General features: G+C 37.0%; 3 protein-coding genes across 3 annotated transcripts; 2 read left to right on the top strand and 1 right to left on the bottom strand.

Annotated features, from left to right (window-relative positions):
• LOC141389232 (uncharacterized) lies at nucleotides 1–645 on the top strand. Its single transcript, XM_073960475.1, has 2 exons — nucleotides 1–15; nucleotides 82–645. The coding sequence occupies exons 1-2, from the start codon at nucleotides 1–3 to the stop codon at nucleotides 643–645; spliced, it is 579 nt and encodes a 192-aa protein (XP_073816576.1).
• Nucleotides 646–17159: 16514 nt separating this feature from the next.
• On the bottom strand, nucleotides 17160–17804 carry LOC141389240 (uncharacterized). Its single transcript, XM_073960488.1, has 2 exons — nucleotides 17790–17804; nucleotides 17160–17723 (listed from the first exon to the last, which is right to left on the bottom strand). The coding sequence occupies exons 1-2, from the start codon at nucleotides 17802–17804 to the stop codon at nucleotides 17160–17162; spliced, it is 579 nt and encodes a 192-aa protein (XP_073816589.1).
• A 3871-nt stretch (nucleotides 17805–21675) lies between these two features.
• LOC141389244 (uncharacterized) lies at nucleotides 21676–22326 on the top strand. Its single transcript, XM_073960503.1, has 2 exons — nucleotides 21676–21690; nucleotides 21763–22326. The coding sequence occupies exons 1-2, from the start codon at nucleotides 21676–21678 to the stop codon at nucleotides 22324–22326; spliced, it is 579 nt and encodes a 192-aa protein (XP_073816604.1).
• Nucleotides 22327–23278: the final 952 nt, after the last annotated feature.

The raw sequence follows: 23278 nt of genomic DNA on the forward strand, positions 1-23278 counted from the left end.
ATGCGTGGATTTATGGTAAATATTGACAAATTTAAATATACCTTCAGGTTTCTTTAATATAATTTTCATTATTACTTTAAGGTGTTTGGTTTGATTGCCTTGTGCTCAGCCTCCCATCAAGGATATGATTATGCTGCACAGACTAACGCTGCCAATGATGGACTTTACGGCGTCCGCCCATTGATTACAAAACGTTTCTTTATTCACTCAGCACCTGAGGAGCATGGTGTAGAAGTTCAACAACATGATATCTCCGTCGGCACACCACGCAAAAATTATAATGTAGTTTTTGTCAAGGCTCCAGTCGAGAAACAACAAAAGGTGAAAGTTCGTGTTACCCCAGCAGTTAATGAGGAAAAGACTGCTGTTTATGTTTTGTCTAAAAAGGCTGATGCTCCAATTGTGGAAACTCTGGTTCAAGAACCTGTGACCACCACCAGCAAACCTGAAGTTGCTTTCATTAAGTATCGCACCAACGAAGAAGCTGAACATGCTCAACATAAAATACAAGCTGAATATGATCGTCTAGGTGGTACTACCAGTGTTTCTGATGAAGGAGTTTCTGTTGTCAAATCTGTAATTGGTATCTTGGACAGCCTTCAAGAAGGAGGTGCTTCTTCGGCTTACTTGCCCCCACAACATTAATTTAAACTGTTGTATATGTATGTGTTATTGTTATATAATAAATAAAAAACATTAGGATTTTATGATTTTTAAACATATTGTTTTGGTTAATTTAACCCTTTGTGCCCGGACGTTTCCCGTGGGCAATTTTGCATCTTTGTGGATGCATATTTTCCACACCGTTTGAGATATTTATATATACTAAGTGGGTGTTGGTAGGTTGATATCGGAAGGATAAAACTGCAAAGTGTTTTTAAAGAAATAGCTAGAATGGGGAAGTTAAGCTTGTTTAGGTATAAATAGTCTGCTTAACATTTGGGCATGAAATATTTTATTGATTTTATAAAATGCCGTTAAATGTCAAATTAATTGAATAATTGCAGTCAACTCTTTTTAAAAAATCTCTTTGAAATTTACAATTCCAATTACATAGAATTATACTAATATTCGTAATGGTAATTATACCCTACACCACTATGTGGAAAGGGTATTATAAGTTTGTTTTGGGAAAAATTCATGTAACACCGCGAAATATTCGTCGGAGAACCCCAATGTGGTATACCAATCTTCATATCTCGACGACATAAAGCGATTTTGAGATGTGTGTCCGTCCGTCCGTCCGTTTGTTTATTAACAAGTGGGAAAAGCGTTAAGTTCGGTCGGGCCGAACTTTTTATACCCTCCACCACAAATTTCAGCCATTTCGGTGGATTAATGAGGCCACAACCTTCAAAATACCGAAAATCGGAAGTTACCGTTCTATGGGGGCTATATGATGGCGCGGACCTATACCTACAAATTTTTGGGAGGGAAGTTTTATATTCCCAACGAAGACTAAATACCAAATTTCAGCCCTCTCGGTGTGATAATGAGGCCAAAACCTTCAAAATACCGAAAATCGGGAGATATCGTCCTATGGGGGCTATACCAAAACGTGGACCTATATAAACCAACTTTGGTAGGAATGTTTTTTGACCTCTGGAGACACAAAATACCGAATTACAACCAATTCGGTGGTAAAATGGGACAAATATCTTAAACATTCCCTAAAACGACGACGCGTCACCCGTCATTTTGTATGGGGGCTATACGAAAGCGTGGACCTACATAGCCCACTTTCAAATCTAAAAGTCCAACGTACAAATAATAGATTTTTCCAAAATTTCATCCACCTACGTCAATCCGTTCGGACGCTAGAGTGATTTCCACAGACGGACAGACAGACAGACGGACGGACGGACATGGCTATATCGATGTACAATTGCACGCTGATCAAGAATATATATAGTTTGTGGGGTCTACAATTATTATTTCGAGTAGTTACAAACGTAGTGACAAACTTAATATACCCCCATCCTATGGTGGAGGGTATAAAAATTGTAATAAAACTCCAGGCCGCAATTATGGACCGATCGTCACAAAATTTTGTATGGAGGTCGGGTTCAGACCAGAATAGATCCCTATTTTTATTGGTGATGATTGTAAAATATTTAGCGAGTGAAATCAAACAAAAACACAATTTTTTAGCGATTTTGTAGCTGCTCTGTAGGTCGCAATAATAGTCCGATCGCCGTGATTTTTCAATAAGGTAAGATTATATGACAAAGAAGAAGCTTGCATTTTCAGATGGTGATCAGATAATATTTAGATGGGTAAATGGATTACAAATTTTGTGTGAAAACTTCGAAACTTTTTAATATACAGCTTTTATCCTTATTCCCTAAAGACACATTCCGCCTCTCTATATAACCCTTGACCTTTCAATTATGTTGATTTACGTGGTCAGACAACAAAGTTACAGCCTAATATATCCAGTTTGTAACGCATGGAAATAATGGTCGTAGACCCATACTTATATATACCAAAATGAATGTCCGACTGTCCGTCTGTCCATCTAAACCTTGTAATTATGCTACAGGTCGGAATTTTGATCGGATCGTCACCAAATATTGGGTGCTGATGAGGGTCCCGGAGGGGAAGAAGCCTATTGAGTTTGGTGATGGTCGGATAATATTCAGGGGTCGGAATGGGCAAAAAACTTATTTGGAGAAAAAGTCAACGTTTTAGTCAAATCGAATATCTCCGCATCTATAAGGGGTATATCAAAAGCAAAACCTACTAATGAAAATAGAAAATATCACCTTTACAAATGTACAGTAGGTTGTCGTACGACGAAGATATCGCAATAGTCGCTAATACAACCCAACTTTTAATTTTTGCGATTTTAATAATAATTAAGAATATCACAGCTTTGGTTGGGGAGCTTCCAAAAGCAAAGCCTGACTATGAAAGTAGAATATCTCACCTTAACAATGATGCAAAGTAGGTTGGCGTAGGTGGCCAAATAACGGAGATAAGTTGTTTGACGGTCGGATAATATTCACGAGTCGGAATAAGCAAAAAGCTTATGCGAAGAAAAGTCGACGTTTTTTTCTTATGCGAATATTTCCGCTTCTGGTAGGAGTATTCCAAAAGGAAAGCCTGTTAATGGAAGAAGAAAAGATCTCCTTTATATTGATGTAAAGTATGTTGGCGTAAGTAGGCAAACAAACGAGATATCGCAAAAGTCAGTAATATATCCAATTTTTAATTTTTTGTAATCACGCTACAGGTTGGAATTTTGATCTGATACACATAGAAAAGAGGCGCCTCTAACATGTGTCCCAAACATATTTTGCAGCAAACATACATATTATTTTGCAATCAGTCCCAACATAACATACTTACTTACTTAGTTGGCCCATTACAGAACATTTGTTCCATAGACCGAACTAAGAAAAGATCTCCATTCCTCTCTGTTTTTCGCTTGACTTTTTGGAATACCGCGCCTTTTCATTTCTTCATCCACTTGTATGCTCCATCGAAGCTTAGGCCTGCCGATTCTGCGTGCACCGCCATGTGGCATGTATTCATACGCCTTTTTAGCGGGTTCATCATCGCTCATTCTCATGATATGGCCTAGCCAACGCAATCGTTGCATCTCGATACGTTTACTGGTCGGAATTTTGATCGGATCGTCACCAAATATTGGGTGCTGATGAGGGTCCCGGAGGGGAAGAAGCCTATTGATTTTGGTGATGGTCGGATAATATTCAGGGGTCGGAATGGGCAAAAAAATTATTTGGAGAAAAAGTCAACGTTTTATTTCAAAGCGAATATCTCCGCATCTATAAGGGGTATATCAAAAGCAAAACCTACTAATGAAAGTAGAAAATATCACCTTTACAAATGTACAGTAGGTTGTCGTAGGTGGTCAAACAACGAAGATATGGCAATAGTCGCTAATACAACCCAACTCTCCATTTTTGCGATTTTAATAATAATTAAGAATATCACAGCTTTGGTTGGGGAGCTTCCAAAAGCAAAGCCTGACTATGAAAGTAGAATATCTCACCTTTACAATGATGCAAAGTAGGTTGGCGTAATTTTTTTTTCCGAAATCGCGATACAGTTCGCAATTTTAATCGAATCGTCATGAAATTTTTGGGGTTAATGGGGAACCCTCAGAGGAAGAAGCCTATTGATTTTGATGATGGTCGGATAAAATTCAGGGGTTGGAATGGGCTCAAACTTATTTAGAGAGAAGGTCAACGTATTATTTCAAAGCCAATATTTCTGTTTCTTTAAGAGGTACATCAAAAGCAACACCTGGCAAGGAAAGAAGAAAATATCACCTTTACAACGATGTAAAGTAGATTGTCGTAGGTGGTCAAACAACAGAGATATCGCAATAGTCGGTAATGCAACCCATTTTCCGATTTTTTTTGTAATCACGCTACAAGTCGCAATTTTGATTGGATCGTCACGAATTTTTTGGGAGTTGATGCGGATCCCACAGAGGAAGAAGCCTATTAAGTTCGTTGATGGTCGGATAATATTCACGAGTCGGAATAAGCAAAAAGCTTATGTGGAGAAAAGTCAACGTTTTTTTCTTATGCGACTATTTCCGCTTCTGGTAGGAGTATTCCAAAAGGAAAGCCCGTCAATGGAAGAAGAAAAGATCTCCTTTATATTGATGTAAAGTATGTTGCAAATAAACGTATGTAGGCAAACAAACGAGATGTCGCAAAAGTCAGTAATATATCCAATTTTTCATTTTTTTGTAATCACGCTACAGGTTGGAATTTTGATCGGATACACACAGAAAAAATTCCTCTCTAACATATGTCCCAAACATATTTTGCAGCAAACATATATTTGTTTGCAATCAGTCCCAAACATAACATACTTACTTACTTACTTAGTTGGCCCATTACAGAACATTTGTTCCATAGACCGAACTAAGAAAAGATCTCCATTCCTCTCTGTTTTTCGCTTGACTTTTTGGAATACCGCGCATTTTCATTTCTTCATCCACTTGTATGCTCCATCGAAGCTTAGGCCTGCCGATTCTGCGTGCACCGCCATGTGGCATGTATTTATACGCCTTTTTAGCGGGTTCATCATCGCTCATTCTCATGATATGGCCTAGCCAACGCAATCGTTGCATCTCGATACGTTTAACTACATATATTCATGTCTTTGTATAGCTTATATAGCTCGTGGTTCATACGACGTCGATATTCACCGTCAACGCAAATCGGCCCGTAGATTTTTCGAAGAATTTTCCTCTCAAACACACCAAGCACTGCCTTATCTGCTTGCGCAAGTACCCATGCTTCGGAGCCATACATTAGCACTGGTAGTATCAGCGTTTTGTATAGTGTTATTTTTGTTTGACGAGATGTGGCTTTGTTTTTAAATTGCTTACTTAGACCATAGTAGCATCTGTTGGCCAATACAATTCTTCTTCTTATTTCACAACTGATGTTGTTTGTTGTGTTTATGGCAGTGCCGAGGTAGACGAAGTCTTTAACTACCTCAAAATTGTAGGTACCAACTTCCACAGTTGGTCCGAGCTCTATGGACGCTTTGCGCGTCGACACCATCAATTTGGTCTTTTCGCCGTTTACCGCCAGACCCACTTTCGCAGATTCTGCTTCGACCTTCCTAAAGGTATCAGTTACTTCCTTTACTGATCGTCCCATGATGTCTATGTCATCAGCATAGGCAAGTAACATGTGGCTATTGGTGTAAATTGTGCCATTTCTTTTGACATTTGCATCTCGTATTACCTTTTCCAGCAAAATGTTGAATAGGTCACACGAAAGGCTGTCTCCTTGTCTGAAACCTCTTTTGGTACAAAATTCTTCGGAGAGGTTCTTTCCAATTTTAACTGAGGACCTAGTATCAGTTAAAGTCATCTTACAAAGCCGGATAATCGGCAAAAAGGTGAAATGTGTCGATCTGCATCTCTTGGGTCTTCTCTAGGATTTGCCGCAGGGTAAATATCTGTTCAATGGTGGACTTGCCAGGTCTAAAGCCACATTGGTATGGTCCAATTATTTCGTTGACCATGGCTTTAGTCGTTCGCACAATATCCCTGACACTATCTTATAGGCAATAGGGAGAAGACTTATGCCCCTATAGTTGGAGCATACAGTCTTATCTCCTTTCTTGTGGACGGGACATAGGATGCTCAGGTTCCAATCGTCGGGTAGGCGTTCTTCCTGCCAGATGGTGCTAACTAGCTGATGCATACACCTTATCAGCGCGTCGCCTCCGGTTTTAAACAGTTCGGCTGGTAAGCCATCGGCTGCTGCTGCTTTATTATTCTTCAGAAGGTTGATTGCTGTTTTTACCTCATCTTGGCCGGGCGGTATACATTCTATACCATCTTCTGGGATTGGATCTGTGGTATCATCGTCTTCGCTACTATTGGATACCAGCAGATTGGAGAAAAATTCCTTCCATATCCTGAGCATGCTAAATGTATCTGTTACCAGATTACCTTGCTGGTCTCTACAGGAGGATGTGCCTGTACCAAAGCCATCTGTTTGATGTTTCACTTTTTGGTAGAATTTTCGGACTTCATTCTGGCTCCTGTACATCTCGATTTTTTCACACTCCCGCTTTTCCATTTCTCTCTTTTTCTCGCGGAAAAGACGTTTCTCTTCTCTCCTTTTCTCCCGATATCTCTCTCGTGCGCTACGCGTTGCTACTGATTGTAAAGTAGCTCTATATGCCGCATTTTTCTATTCGGTAGCAGCACGACACTCCTGGTCATACCATGAATTCCTTTGTGAAGGTCTCGGGTATCCAAGTATGGATTTTGCCGCTGTTTGCATGGAGTGGGCAATATGTTGCCATTGTGTTGTTATGTTATCGGGACAAGGAGTGCTCGCGTTAAGCAATTGGGCTAGTTGAGTGGAATATGCTGTGGCTATCTGTTGTGTTTGCAGCCTATCGATGTCCAACTTCCGCGTTGCTTTATTTGCAACATTTAGACGGGTACGTACCTTTGCTGCAACAAGGTAGTGGTCCGAACCAAACATAACTTATGTGGGGACAAATTCAAAGTTTTATTGTTTGTCAATATATGTATGGGCTTCTAGTAGGGGTATTCCAACGGCAAAACCTGTCAATGGAAGAAGAAAATATTACCTTTACATTGGTGTAAAGTAGGTTGGCGAAGGTGGTCAAACAAGGGAGATACCACAATATTTGGTAATGCATCCAAATCTTCCATTTCTGCAATTCTGATCAGATGGTCACGAAATTGTGGTTGCTTATGGGGGTCCCAGAGAGAAAGAGGCATATTATGTTTGGTGGTAGTCGGATTATATTCCCTAAAAGAAATGTTTACCTGTGAAAAGCTTATGCACAGGGGTAGAGCTGTAGGGTATCACATAGTCGGCCCCGTCCCGACTATAGCCTTGCTCACTTGTTTTGGTCCATATTTTAAATCCTGGAGGGCATATGCCGATAAAGTAGCCAATGGAAGAAGAAAATATTACCTTTACATTGGTGTAAAGTAGGTTGGCGAAGGTGGTCAAACAAGGGAGATACCACAATATTTGGTAATGCATCCAAATCTTCCATTTCTGCAATTCTGATCAGATGGTCACGAAATTGTGGTTGCTTATGGGGGTCCCAGAGAGAAAGAGGCATATTATGTTTGGTGGTAGTCGGATTATATTCCCTAAAAGAAATGTTTACCTGTGAAAAGCTTATGCACAGGGGTAGAGCTGTAGGGTATCACATAGTCGGCCCCGTCCCGACTATAGCCTTGCTCACTTGTTTTGGTCCATATTTTAAATCCTGGAGGGCATATGCCGATAAAGTAGCCAATGGAAGAAGAAAATATTACCTTTACATTGGTGTAAAGTAGGTTGGCGAAGGTGGTCAAACAAGGGAGATACCACAATATTTGGTAATGCATCCAAATCTTCCATTTCTGCAATTCTGATCAGATGGTCACGAAATTGTGGTTGCTTATGGGGGTCCCAGAGAGAAAGAGGCATATTATGTTTGGTGGTAGTCGGATTATATTCCCTAAAAGAAATGTTTACCTGTGAAAAGCTTATGCACAGGGGTAGAGCTGTAGGGTATCACATAGTCGGCCCCGTCCCGACTATAGCCTTGCTCACTTGTTTTGGTCCATATTTTAAATCCTGGAGGGCATATGCCGATAAAGTAGCCAATGGAAGAAGAAAATATTACCTTTACATTGGTGTAAAGTAGGTTGGCGAAGGTGGTCAAACAAGGGAGATACCACAATATTTGGTAATGCATCCAAATCTTCCATTTCTGCAATTCTGATCAGATGGTCACGAAATTGTGGTTGCTTATGGGGGTCCCAGAGAGAAAGAGGCATATTATGTTTGGTGGTAGTCGGATTATATTCCCTAAAAGAAATGTTTACCTGTGAAAAGCTTATGCACAGGGGTAGAGCTGTAGGGTATCACATAGTCGGCCCCGTCCCGACTATAGCCTTGCTCACTTGTTTTGGTCCATATTTTAAATCCTGGAGGGCATATGCCGATAAAGTAGCCAACGTATGGAAAAATGACTACTGACCTTTCCCCTGATGCAAATTTCAATAATGTGTGCTCTATAACGGACCTACTGCCTAATATTTGATGCCAATTATGTTGATTTACGTGGTCTGAAACGTGAACCATCATCGAACTAGACTTGCCTGTAAACAAAAGAAACATTTTCCCGAAGTTTCAGCATAATATCTCGATATTTATTGATGCTAGAGTTATTACAACAAACGGACGATGAGAGGACATGCATAGATCGACTCAGAATTTTACCCTGATCAAGAATATATCACAAATATTGTCAATTATTTTATATTCCATTTCAAAACAAGTAAGAACGTGTTATACCCTTCACCACGAGTTGTATTGAAGAAAAATGGAACAATTAGTTTCCTTTCGTTTAAGAAAAGGACTAAATACCAAATTTCAGCAAGTTTGGTAAAACAACATTCAAAATACCGATATTCGGGATGTACCGTTTCATGGGGGGTATATCAAAACGTCGTTATATACCTACAAATATCTGGCGGAAAGTTTTTAGAATCAAAAGGACTAAATACCAAATTTCCGATATCTCGGTAAAACCTTCAAAATACCGAAAATGAAGAAGTACGTTTCTATGGGGGAAATAGGGACCCGCGGACCTATACTGATAATTTACTTCTCGAATATTTTATAATCCCATGGGAGACTAAATAACAAATCTCAGACTTTCGGTGGGATATTGAAGTCACAACCTTCACACTGAAAGAAAAAGCTACGTAATATGAATGAAATCCTACGTTGTATCAATGAAATTTTTCATTGATTTTGAGCCAACGTAGAGCTTCATTGAATAAATGAAAAAAGTTTCACTGAGTTTCATTGAAGTAAAATTAACGAAATTGTTCATTAATGCAATGGAACTCCTTTATTTATGCAATGAAACTTTTTTGTTAATGCAATGAAACTTTTTCATTAATGCAATGAAACTCCTTCATTGATGCAATGAAACTTTTCCGTTAATGCAATGAAACTTTTTCATTAATGCAATGATATACTTTCATTGTTGTAATGACACTTCTTCATTTATGCAATGAAGCAACGTTGGTTCAAAATCAATGACAAATTTCATTAATACAACGTAGGATTTCATTCATGTTATGAAGTCATTTCATACTCACGTAATGAACAAAAATGAAGTCAATGCTAAATATGTTTATTTAATTTTATTGCAATTAGTTTTGACCATTAATACAACGAGTCATATTTAATACCTCATTAATGATTGGGCGTTGTCATCTGTAAGTAAAATTGAAACAATAAACAAATTGCTAACAAATTGACTGGTTTTCTAAACAATAACTTACCTCCAGCTTTTTCCGCTGAGTCATCCCCTGTGTACGTCCACGATGTTAGGGTACAGCATTTTATTCATAAGGGAATAGTGCTTCACTGGCCACGGACAGTCTCCGTAATTCCACTGATCATTGGATTTCTTATCTCCCTTGCAACTATAAATGAAGATTAAAAAAGTAAATAAACGAACACATAAAAACTACAAAAAATAATTTAACCAATATTTGAATTTTCATTTCACATTACTAAACACTTCATACTTACTTTCAGCGAAGTTAATTATTCTTTTTAAGCGTTGTCATCTGTAAGCACAATTGAAAACTTTAAAACAATTTTTAGTATTTTATCTGGTTTTCTTTCAAACATTAACTTACCTTTAACTTTCGCCGTTGGACAGAAAACTATACAACATTTTCTTTTTCTAAGTAAGAGATGCTTCGTTGGCCAATTGTATCAGTTTCTCCTCCATTCCACTCATCTTTAGATTTTCTATTGAATGCTTCCATTACAAGAAAAATATAAATGAAAACTTACTTAAAAGAACAACTGAACGCCTAAAAATAATATTCACATTTTCTTTTCATGCTAAACACATCACAGTTTTTAAAGTTGAAAACACCAGACGTAAAATAACTTTTTTATCCACACTTGACTGTGGTTTGCGCAAACTAAAACAATAATCTTCAACATCGTTTGATGTAGCTAAGAAACCGGTGGTTGTTTTGCCAACACTTGTTTTTTCTGCTCGTTAAATACTCACACACAACCACAAATGGAATTCAATGAACGACAATACAAACAATAACAAAGAACTGAGAAGAGCATTCTATTTAATTTGGATGAATATTTATGTATACCAACGCCAATCGGCGACATATTTATATATGTGATTCTATGCATATGTATGTAGGCAATATATAAATGTGTTATTTTTAAGATTGTCAAAAATTTAATTTGTTTAATAAAGACAAAATAGTTAGAAGACAAATTTTATAACTTAACAGATTTACAAAGAATACAAAACGCAAATAGGAGTTTCAAAAATGCTTAATTTATTTAATGAAACTCTTTCATTTATCTAATGAAACTCTTTCATTTATTTAATGAAACTCTTTCATTCATTTTGAAAGCAAACCGAACACATCGAATATATACATTTTCACCATTTTTTAAAAAGATGTTTGCGTACTAGTGTTTTTAGCCCATTCTATTTAGTTTGAACTCAAAACATACATATTTTTCTTAAATTTATAGGAATTAAAAGCTTCATTGAATCAATGAAATCCGTTTCGTTTATACAATGAAACCAAAAATCATTAAATTTTAAATAACGTAAAGTTTCATAGCATGAATGAAACATTTCATTATATTAATGGATCTTTTCATAACATCAATGAAAAATAATCAATGAAACCTGTTCATTGATACAACGAAGCATTTTTCTTCCAGTGCAGAATTACGAAAATCGGGAGGTACTTTTCTATGGGGGCTATATCGAAATATGGACCTATACCGACGAATTTAAGTCATAGGCTTTTATGAGGGCTATATGAAGGCGTGCACCTATACCGACAGAGTTCTTGGAGAAAGCTTTATACCCCCAACGAAGACCAAATACCAAATTTCAGCCATTTCGGTGGATTATTGTAGCCACAGCTTTCAAAATACCGAAAATCGAAAGGCACCGTTCTCCGGGCGCTATATGAAGGCGTGGACCTATACCGACAAATTTCATATGGAACGTAAATAAGGACCAAATTCCAGCCATTTCGGTGGAATATTGAGGCCACAACCTTCAAAATACCGGAAATAGGGAGGTACCGTTCTATGGGGGCTATACTAAGGCCAGCAGCTGTACCGACAAGTTTCTGGGAGAAAATTTTGTACCCCCAACGAAGACTATATCCGAAGTTGCAGGCATTTCTGAGGAATATTGAGGCCACAACCTTCAAAACCACGAAAATCGGGAGGTACCGTTCTATGGGGACTATATGAAGGCGTGGACCTATACCGACAATTTTCATATTTCTAATACACCAACTGAAGAGCAAATACCAAATATGAGCCATTTCGGTGCATTATTGTAGCCACAGTCTTCAAAATACCGAAAATCGGGAGGTACCGTTCTATGGGGGCTATATGAAGGTGTGGACCTATACCGACAAAGTTCTGGGAGAAAGTTTTATACCCCTAACGAATGCTGAGTACCAAATTTCAGCCATTTCGGTGTGATAATGAAGCTAAAACCTTCAAAACACCGAAAATCGGGAGGTACCGTTCTATGGGGGTTATATGAAGGCATGGACCGATACCGACAAAACTCTGGGGGAAAGTTGTATACCCCCAACGAAGACTAACGGATTATATAGTTATATTCTAATCAGGTTTTTCGAGGTGACAACAAGAAGATATTAAACGAAACAAGCAAGAAAATCGTTAAGTTCGGTCGGGCCGAACTTTTTATACCCTCCACCACAAATTTCAGCCATTTCGGTGGATTAATGTGGCCACAACCTTCAAAATACCGAAATTCGGAAGGTACCGTTCTATGGGGGCTGTATGATGGCGTGGACCTATACCTACAAATTTCTGGGGGAAAGTTTTATACCCCGAACGAAGACTAAATACCAAATTTCAGCCATCTCGGTGTGATAATGAGGCTAAAACGTTCAAAATATCGAAAATCGGGAGATATTGTATTATGGGGGCTATATCAACACGTGGACCTATATAAACATTTTATGGTAGAAATGTTTCTTAGCCTCTGTAAACACAAAATACAAAGGTACAACCGATTGTTTGGTCAAATGGGTCTAATACATTCAAAATATATTAAAATGACGCGTACTTTATAATGGGGTCTTATGTGGGGACTATACCAAAACGTGGACCTATATAACCCAACTTTGGTAGGAATGTTTTCTGGCCTCTGAAGACACAAAATACCAAACTACAACCAATTCTGTGGTCAAATGGGTCTAATACATTCAAAATATATTAAAATGACGCGTACTTTATATGGGGCCTTATATGGGGGCTATACCAAAACGTTGACCTATATAACCCAACTTTGATAGGAATATTTTTTGGCCTCTGGAGACACAAAGTACCAAATTACAACCAATTCGGTGGTAAAATGGGCCAAATATCTTAAAAATTCCTTAAAACGACGAGGCGTCACGCGTCATTTTGTATGGGGGCTATACGAAAGCGTGGACCTACATAGCCCGCTTTCAATACCAAAAGTCCTACGTAAAAATAACATATTTTCCCAAAATTTCATCAACCTACGTCAATCCGTTCGGACGCTAGAGTGATTTCCACAGACGGACAGACAGACAGACGGACGGACATGGCTATATCAATGTAGAATAGCACACTGATCAAGAATATATATACTTTGTGGGGTCTACATGATTATTTCGAGTAGTTACAAACGTAGTGACAAACTTAATATACCCCCATCCTATGGTGGAGGGTATAATGAAATTACAAAGTAAAGAGATTTCAATTTGACTAATAAAAATAACTTAGCGGAATCAATGACTTTCTGCTGACTGTTTGTGGTAAAGAATCTTGAACGACTATAAATACCACAGATAATAGCAACTTAACACGTATTACGTTTTAGAGCGTCCAAAAAACTAATTTTAATTTGTTTAAGCACATTATTTTTTTATCAAATTTTAGAACATGCGTGGATTTATTTTATCGATTTTTGTCCACGGGCGTAACCACTGTGCTTTGGGGGCGTTAGTAACCATTTTTGAAATACGAATAATAATACGCTTTGGTGGTTCAAGTTTCAAACAGAAACTACACCAATTCGGAATCTACGGGGTGGAATCATATACTCCTCATTAGAAATATAACCAAAAACAAGCAAGAGAGGGCTAAAGTCGGACTGGACAGACCATATGATACCCTACACCCCTAACCCTGGGTTTTCCACGGAATTTATTTTATATTATTGCGACATATCTTAGCCGTCCGGCCATACATACATAATGATAACTTGCCTGACTTTAACTCAAAGGGAATAATGGATGTCGGTATTTTAAGGCGGCAACACCATAAAATTATTAATTTGTTGGATTGTACGATTGCCAAAGTTGGAATATGTTAACACGTGCTACTTGGGCCTCAAAATTTCCATAAATTTGTATGTGGTCTAAGTTTCCATAGCCATAGCTTTAATGGCCGTAACTATTGTCCAACCGATGAGAAGTGAAGCCACAAAAAATTGTTAAAAATCGGCTGGGTTTTATTAGGGCCTCAATTACCTAAAATTGTTCAAATGCACTATTGGAGCAATATCAAAACTTGTGTATGATTCGTTTTCTAGCCACAGCAATGAATTGGTAAAAAATCCTCAATGATTGGACATAAAGGTGGTCTTTAGAGCAATTTCGTGTACATTCACCTTTGGCCCCATACAAATAACTGTGGAAACTTTGAGGTCCCAGTGGCACGTGCTAACATCTCCCATTTGTGCTTAAACTTTGGCAATCTGAAAATCCAACAAAACTAATCCGATATCGATTTTTTAAAACCACCCTAATGATAACATACCAGAGACATAGCGTCATTATTGGAATCGTTAGATGGTATTTCCTTATTGTATAATGGATTGACGGATGGCTTTCGTGATATTATATTACTTTTGTGCATGTAAAAATAATGACTTTTACGGTATATTTGTAAGTAGTTACTACTGCCAAATTTTACTGAATAAAGTCATTACTTAGTAATGACTTTTTTGCTGGGTGTATATTAGTCTCATGTGGAATAGTCCGATACTGAAGATTATATTCAATTTGTTATGTAAAAATGTTTATTACCCTACTAGTCATGATAGGACATCTAACAGTCTCGCTGATAGCCTTACATAGATTTGGGTTAGATCTTTCTCGCTCCTTTCATCAAAAGGAACTAGTTCCTTAATATCGTTCCATATAGTTCCTTCGTTCACTTGACGTTGTAACTCAATCGATTTTTGGTTAAATCGCTCCTTTTGTTCAATCCCACGTTCACATGCTTTATAAGGGATAAGGGTGAGTTTTTCGTTTCATCATAAAAAGAATAAAATTAATTATATGTGAGACAATTTGTGATCAGTTAAAAACAATTAGGGATTTATATTGAAAATGTTTTTGTTTTTTTTTCCATGTCGATAGTTAAACGCATACTCAAACCCAGCAAAAAAAGTCATCACTAAGTAATGACTTTATTCAGTAAAATTTGACAGTAGTAACTACTTACAAATATACCGTAACAGTCATTATGTTTACATGGGGATGTCATGGGAAGGAAGTACTTCCTTAACTTCCTTCCGAAAAGAAGCTAAAAAGCATAGTTCTATTTTTAGAAAGAATTGAGGTGAATTTATATTCAAATTCAACACTACACATTTTCTTGTTTTTTTCTTTTTCATTCGATACCTGCTAGTTTTGAACACACGAACTTCTGATTTGTAGCCAAACACACTACACACTAGGCCACCCGCACGAACAACAACCCAGCAAAAAAAGTCCTCCCAAAATCATGGGTTTTGTAAGGGATTTTTGGCAGCCGTAACTACTCTCAACCCCCCTTTCTTCCCCATTATTTTTACAAGGGCATGTCGCACTCAGTTTGTAGTTATTTTATGACCACTAGAATAACTAGTTATTCTGTGGCCACTAGAAGTTGAAAAGTAAGTTGAAAAAAATTCTATTTTTAGAAGAGTTGATGTAGAGATTTTTTTTAATTTCATCACACTTCTTACTTTTATTTTACTTTATTTTATTTCGCTCGCTGTGCGAGTTGAACACACGAACCCTCTGATTTCTAGCCAAAGACACTACATACTATGCCACGCACACGAACATTAAGGTTTGCTTAAGAACTTAAATGTGCAGTGCACATGTGCACCACGAACTTTTATTTTTTAATTAAAAAAACGCGTGCCGACAGTGAGCGTTGAACACACAACCCTAGGAATTTTAGGACACACACTCACTGTGCCACCGTCCTCATTACTTAGTGAGGAGCAAAGTAAGTAGGTTTGCCTTGTAATTTTTTTAAGAAGTATCCCATTACTTTTCAGTTTACTTGTAATGGGAAAAGAAGCTTGTTTAATGGGTTACGTAATGACTAATGGATCCGAATTTTTGCTGGGAAGGGTTGGTTTAACTCATCCATGTACATCAACATGTTTTTGTAATTTTGTAAACAAAAAACACCCATGCCGACGCTGAGCTTTGAACACACAACTCTAGAATTTGTAGTCGGACACACTAGCTCTGTGCTACCATACTCATTACTTAGTAAGCAAGTAGTAAGTAAGTATATATATACTGCCTGATAATGCGGAGTGTAATGAGCACTCATTACCCGGTAATGCAAGAAGTAATGACATGTGCGACAGGGATATAGCCTCAACTTGTGTAATAAAGACTTTTATTTATCCCGGCTAACACAACCAAAATCGTTCTCATCAAAAATATGGACCTCGAGGAGAACATGCTGCAAAAAATTCAAAACGTTCCGAGGCATGTCCTTAATATACACTTTCGCGAAAATAGTTGATATTTTGTGGGGAGATGCCGGAAGGAGTAGACAAAATATTACGAGGCCTGAATTTTGGACCGAATCGGTAGATCCGTTCAAGCGTTGTTGTGCGCTCCAGACGGACCGACAGGGTGACCAAAAATTTTCTGAAACGATTTCGTCAATTGGGGTCTTAAACCATTATTTCGATGAAGCACATCTTTGTCGAGGCATGATATTTGATGTCGTAGTTTTGTATCCCGGCTAACACAACCAAAATCGTTCTCATCAAAAATATGGACCTCGAGGAGAACATGCTGCAAAAAATTCAAAACGTTCCGAGGCATGTCCTTAATATACACTTTCGCGAAAATATTTGATATTTTGTGGGGAGGTACCGGAAGGAGTAGACAAAATATTACGAGGCCTGAATTTTGGACCGAATCGGTAGATCCGTTCGAGCGTTGTTGTGCGCTCCAGGCAGACGGAACGACAGGGTGACCTAAAATTTTTTGAAACGATTTCGTCAATTGGGGTCTTAAATCATTATTTCGATGAAGCACATCTTTGTCGAGGCATGATATTTGATGTCGTAGTTTTGTAAAGACTTTGAACCTAGTCCCCATGTAACAAATTTCCTAATAACTCCGGAATTCCTGTAAACTAATTATCTAACTGAACACCGGTTGTAACAAACACAAGAATATTCTAAATTACAAGTAAATGTATTTATTGCACAACAAAAATAGAGTTATAACAAAATTTCGCTAAAGCAAAGTGAACATATCAACAAACCATTTAATGTTGTGGTGGCAAATAAGCCGAAGAAGCAGCTCCTTGTTGAAGGCTATCCAAAATGCCAATTACAGATTTGACAACAGAAACACCTTCATCAGAGACACTGGTACTGCCACCCAGACGATCATATTCAGCTTGAATTTTATGTTGAGCATGTTCAGCTTCTTCGTTGGTGCGATATTTAATGAAAGCAACTTCAGGTTTGCTGGTGGTGGTTACGGCTTCTTGAACCAAAGTTTCAACAATTGGAGCATCAGCTTTCTTAGACAAAACATAAACGGCAGTCTTTTCCTCATTAACAGCTGGAGTGACACGCACCTTGACCTTTTGTTGCTTTTCTGCTGGAGCTTTGACAAAAACTACATTGAAGTTTTTGCGTGGAGTACCCACAGCAATATCATGCTGTTGAACATCTACACCCTGCTCCTCGGGTGCTGAATGAATAAAGAAACTTTTGGTTATCAATGGCTGGACTCCATAAATACCACCAGTGGCACCATTTGTTTGACTGGAATAATCATATCCTTGATGAGAGGCTGAGCATAAGGCGACTATGCACAAAACCTAGTAATTCAGAAAAAAATATAATCATAAACCCATATAAAACATATACAATCGTTAAATACTTACAATAAATGCACGCATGTTTTCGGATTTGTTAAGAAGATTTGCTTGTTATAGGAATAGTTCGAATTGGAATATATTTCATCTGCTGTTAAGTTGTGTATTTATAATAGCATAAAATACAAACTAAGCTATCATAACAGTAGAAGTTTCATTAACCAATCATTAGCGATCGGTAACCCTCAAATATTTATAACAATTATTCACTTTGTATTTTCTGCTATTCATTATTGGTATTTTCAAGGCATCAACATACGCCTTCTAGTTAGCACAGAGAATAGAGGGGCCATCGCATATCGTTTCTGATAGAAAAAATAAAAATCTGTTTGAGTTATTTTTTGCAAAATCGGACAATAATGCTTGCTTAGGTCCAAGTTTTCGCGTGGTTACCATATAACGAATCATCCTGAATTAAAGTACTTTACTATTATCAACACATTGTTCAACTGAATTTGCTGTAATCCGGTACCAGGAGTTCTTATCGCATAGTCAACCTACCCGCGAAAAATTGTCAGTATTGGTCCATGATTTGGTGTACTCCCAAAGCATCTATGTATCGATTTATTTCGGCAGATGTTAACCAAATATTTAAACTCAATAGTCATTAATAATGAACTTAGAGTTCAGAAAACCGCCCTATAAAGAAATGTGATATCGATACTCTTTTGACCACAGACTCCATATAGGGTTACCATCCATTTTTCGGTACTTTATAAGATTTAACCACCATTTTTGCAGAATTTCCTATAATAACGTATTTTTGATCGGTTCTCAGTGCTGGGAAATTTTTTGACCAATATTATAACTAAAATATTTGGTAACTCTTGTAAATTAGTGAAATTGTTATAAGTAGTAAATCGAATCTTAGGAGATTTACTAATAATGGTCCTTTGTTTCCCAAACTCGCTTATAATATAACCTTTTTTTTCTAATTTTAAAACAATTTTTTTCTCCAAAATTAAGGCTTTTTTCCTGCACTTTGCCCTTTGAACCAGTCGATTGGCCACCATGATCGCCTCATATCACTCCGTTAGACTTTTTCCTGTGAGAATATGTAAGGTCAAAATTGTATGCAAATAAAGCCGCTTCGATTCCGGCCTTGGGGGAAAACATCAGACGTGCCATTCGCCAGTTACCAGTCGAAAAGCTTGAACGAGTCATTGAAAATTGGACTTAACGGAAGCACCGTCTGAGACGTAGCCTCGGCCAATATACATATGTTAGACAAAATCTGCAAAAAATAAATGCCATCTAATGTTCTTTCAGATGACAATAAACATTCTCCATTCAATTTGATTTGTCTGTGTTTTTTCTTCAAAGAAAGTAGGAACCTCTAAATGGATCACCCTTTATTTTGGTCCAGAATAAAATTCTGAAATCATTCTAGCATCCAAAAAAATTAAGATAGGACGTTGATATTTTCGTCATTTTCTGCAGGCAGACAAGAAGATGATATAGCTCATCCTTGTTTTGGAATGTTAACACACCTGTAATCGGAAGGTGCCGTTACTGATGTACAGGTATGTTGACGTTTTAGCTACATTTTCTGACCGAATTAGCTTTAATTTGGCATTTAATTTTCGAAGTGGCAAAAAAGTTAGCCACTATATATTTTGAACACAGGTCCAGTTTTAGAATAACCCCATATAACGGTACCAACCGTTTTCAGGTATTTTGACATTTTTAACTACATATTCCAGCCGAATTAGCTATTATTTGGTAAAAAAAAACTTCTCCACCAAAAATTTTGAACAAACGTGTGCGTTTTGGAACAGACCCAATATAACAGTATCCCAGATTTTCAGATATTTTGACATTTCTAGTTAAATTTTCCTAGTTCCTAGTGAAATTGTGAACATACTATGTACATTAGAGTGAACATTTTTATTTTTTTTTATTTTGCATTTCCTAACCCCCAAATTTTGTCCTTTTGTCCAATCACCATATATATGAAATGTTATGGCGATCGGTTAAGGTTAACCCGTGCCAACCTATCGATCTTTGTTTCCATAGTAATTTATATGGGGCCAAAGGTGCATATTCACGAAAATTTTCTAAATGCCACAATTATGGTCCGAAAATCGGCTCGGATTTTGATGTATCTATAGGACCCAAAATATCCAAAATTTCTAAATATCTTTTGATATTTTTTTGCTCATTAATAGAAAAAGGTCCGTCTGTCCATTATAAAATAAGGAAAATTACACCTATCTTTTCCAGTAGTAACGGTGTATGTACATATCGCTCATTTACTCAAAGAGTGGCATATCTCAAAAAATGCGTTTTTTGAGTTAGCAATTTCTATTTTTTCTACGACTTTTAATTTATCTTGTGGCAAATTTTAATACTAATATCGTTAAAACTGGACAGCTCATTTACTACGAGTTTCGCACTCAGCACAAAAGTTTTTTTTAGTTTATTAAGCACTATAACACTTCAAATCATGCTTGATCTTGCACAGAAATGTAGCACTGGTATCTGGCTAGCTGTTTGAAAAATATGGTCCAAGCAGTTATTTTAGTTTCTGTGTAATAATCTTTTTAAGTGGAGAAGTCAAATTTCAATCGCCAACTTAAAATGCGTTTTTCTCGAAACTGGATTTTTCGAGATGTGTCACTCTTTGAGTAAATGAGCGATATGTGCAATATTTCTGAAATGCTATCATGTATGTATATCAACATATGTATGTATTTTTGGACGGCAAAAATTACGCAATCATATTAGATTCGGGGGAAAACTGCCCAAGGGCAGTGGGGTAGGGTATCACATGGTCGGCCTCGTCCTTACATGTTTGGAATTTAGGGTTACAGTAGTCAAAACACTTATCCATCAAAAATTGAGGACATAGGTTCACGTTTCGGTATGACCCCATCTAACGGTGCCACCGATTTTTCGCTACCCAGCTATACTGTAAGCAATACAATCTGATTTCAGGTATTTTCAAGTTTTCAGCTAATCAAATTATAAAATTAGGTATTCGGGGTACTCAGTGGTCAAAAAACTTCTCCGCCTAAGATTGCAGCATTGATAATATCGTAAAGAAATAAAATTATTTATTCCATATAAGCTCAGAATACATAGTTTATGGTGGAAAATATAAAAAGTTCGGCCCAGCCGAACTTAATGTTTTTTTACTTGTCCTTTCTTATGTTCATTGGCTGTTATTTGATTTTTAGGGTTTATCGGTATCGTCCGATTTTAGCTGTAAATTGACACTTTGGATTCCCAGCAGTGGAGATGTATCTTCTCCACGAATAATTGTGAAAATCGTACTCTCGTAATAGAAAGAAAACTAATTATTCTATTTTAGTTCGAAATAGTTCATGGTGGAGGGTATACTCGTAAAGACCCGGTCGAACTTAATGCTGTTTTACTTGCTTCTTTTGAAACATTTAACACAGAATTTAAATTCGATTTATAACAAATTTTGTTTACTACCACCTCTTGGTATCATGATTACAACAACATAAATAGTGTTTGGGGAAATCCATATTTCACCAGTAGTGGAATTCGATAACTCATTTTTTGAGTTACCGACAACAATCGGTAAAATTATTAACGCAATTAACGCAAAATTATTAATAAAAAGTGTTTTTCGGTAACTTGAAAATGACTTACAGAACTCCACTATAGCAATTCGAAATTTGAATGAAAATTTAATGTTACTAATGAAAGGAAGAACTTGAATGAATGAACGAATGAAAAACTTTTCGAGGGTCACTGATAACTAATGATGATGGGTATTTTACTCTTGTGAATGCTTAATTTGTGTTTTGAGCTATTATAAATACACAAGTACACACCAAAATAAACATATTTCAAATCGAACTGTTCACAGAACAATTTGTAAATAACTAATTTCAAAAGCTTTTTTTTCAACAAATCTGAAATCATGCGTGGATTTATTGTAAGTATTTAAATATTTAATATGATTTATATTGGTGATTTAACTGATTTTTAACGTTGTTCCACTTACTAGGTTTTGTGTTTTGTTGCCTTGTGCTCTGCCTCCCACCAAGGATATGATTACCCCAGTCAAACAAATGCTGCCACAGGTGGTCTTTATGGAGCCCACCCCTTGATTACAAAACGTTTCTTTATTCACTCAGCACCCGAGGAGTATGGTGTAGAAGTTCAAGAACACGATATTGCTGTCGGAACACCACGCAAAAATTACAATGTAGTTTTTGTTAAAGCTCCCGCAGAAAAACAACAAAAGGTTAAAGTCCGTGTTACTCCAGCTCTTAATGAGGAAAAGACTGCCGTTTATGTTTTGTCTAAAAAAGCTGATGCTCCAATTGTTGAGACTTTGGTTCAAGAACCTGTGACCACCACCAGCAAACCTGAAGTTGCTTTCATTAAATATCGCACCAACGAAGAAGCTGAACATGCTCAACATAAAATCCAAGCTGAATATGATCGTCTGGGTGGTAGTACCAGTGTTTCCGATGAAGGTGTTTCTGTTGTCAAATCTGTAATTGGAATTTTGGATAGCCTTCAACAAGTAGCTGCTTCTTCAGCCTACTTGCCACCACAACATTAACAATCTTGTTGAAATTTTCTATTACTGCTTTTTGTTATGTGTGTATTTTTGTTATACAATAAATACATTTAATTTTTAAACCTAATTACATATTAACATTTTTAAATGAAATTCAAAGACATTTTTTTGGAAGGAGGATCGATGATAATAACGCAGTACAACAAAATTGAACTTATTTGAAATTTTGCCTGTTAGAGCGAAGATCATTTTTAATGATTTTTTATTAATTTTCTCGTTTAGAGTTAAGCTTGATGATCGAAAATTATTTGCAAGTGAAAAAGGAAAGCCAAGGACTCGAATCCACATAGTCACCAAATTACGTTACCTGGTTTCACTGGTGGTAAAGCAGATCTTCAGGCGTATCGACTATGTAATGACTTCTTTGTCCTAGAACTTTTCGTTTTTCAAATGCAAATGAGTTTTATACATTTTGTCGCTGAAATGTATTTTTTTCACGACGAACGCTTTTTTGCGCTGCCTTTGAAGTTATGAGTTTTGGCTTTGAACGCTAACACGCCGTGACAACATTTTTTGATATGTTTTTAAGGACGTGGGTTCAAATCCCAGCCGGGCTCAGCCTGTTTTTTATTTTTTGAAATTTTGCCTGTTAGGGCGAAGATCATTTTTAATTATTTTTTTATTAATTTTCTTGTTTAGAGTAGCTTATTTGTAAGTGAAAAAGGAAAGCCAAGGACTCGAACCCACATAGTACCCAAATTACGTTACCTGGTTTCACTGGTGGTAAAGCAGATCTTCAGACGTATCGACTATGGAATGGCTTCTCTGTCCTAGAACTTTTCGTTTTTCAAATGCAAATGTGTTTTATACATTTACGCGGATATTTGGCCGCTGAAATGTATTTTCTTCACGACGAACGCTTTTTGTCGCTGCCTTTGAAGTTATGAGTTTTGGCTTTGAACGCTAACACGCCGTGACAACATTTTTTGATATG

This window comes from Musca autumnalis, unplaced genomic scaffold (genome assembly GCF_047663935.1).
Source record: "Musca autumnalis isolate F117 unplaced genomic scaffold, ASM4766393v1 scaffold_1, whole genome shotgun sequence".
In the NCBI taxonomy this organism is placed as follows: domain Eukaryota; kingdom Metazoa; phylum Arthropoda; class Insecta; order Diptera; family Muscidae; genus Musca; species Musca autumnalis.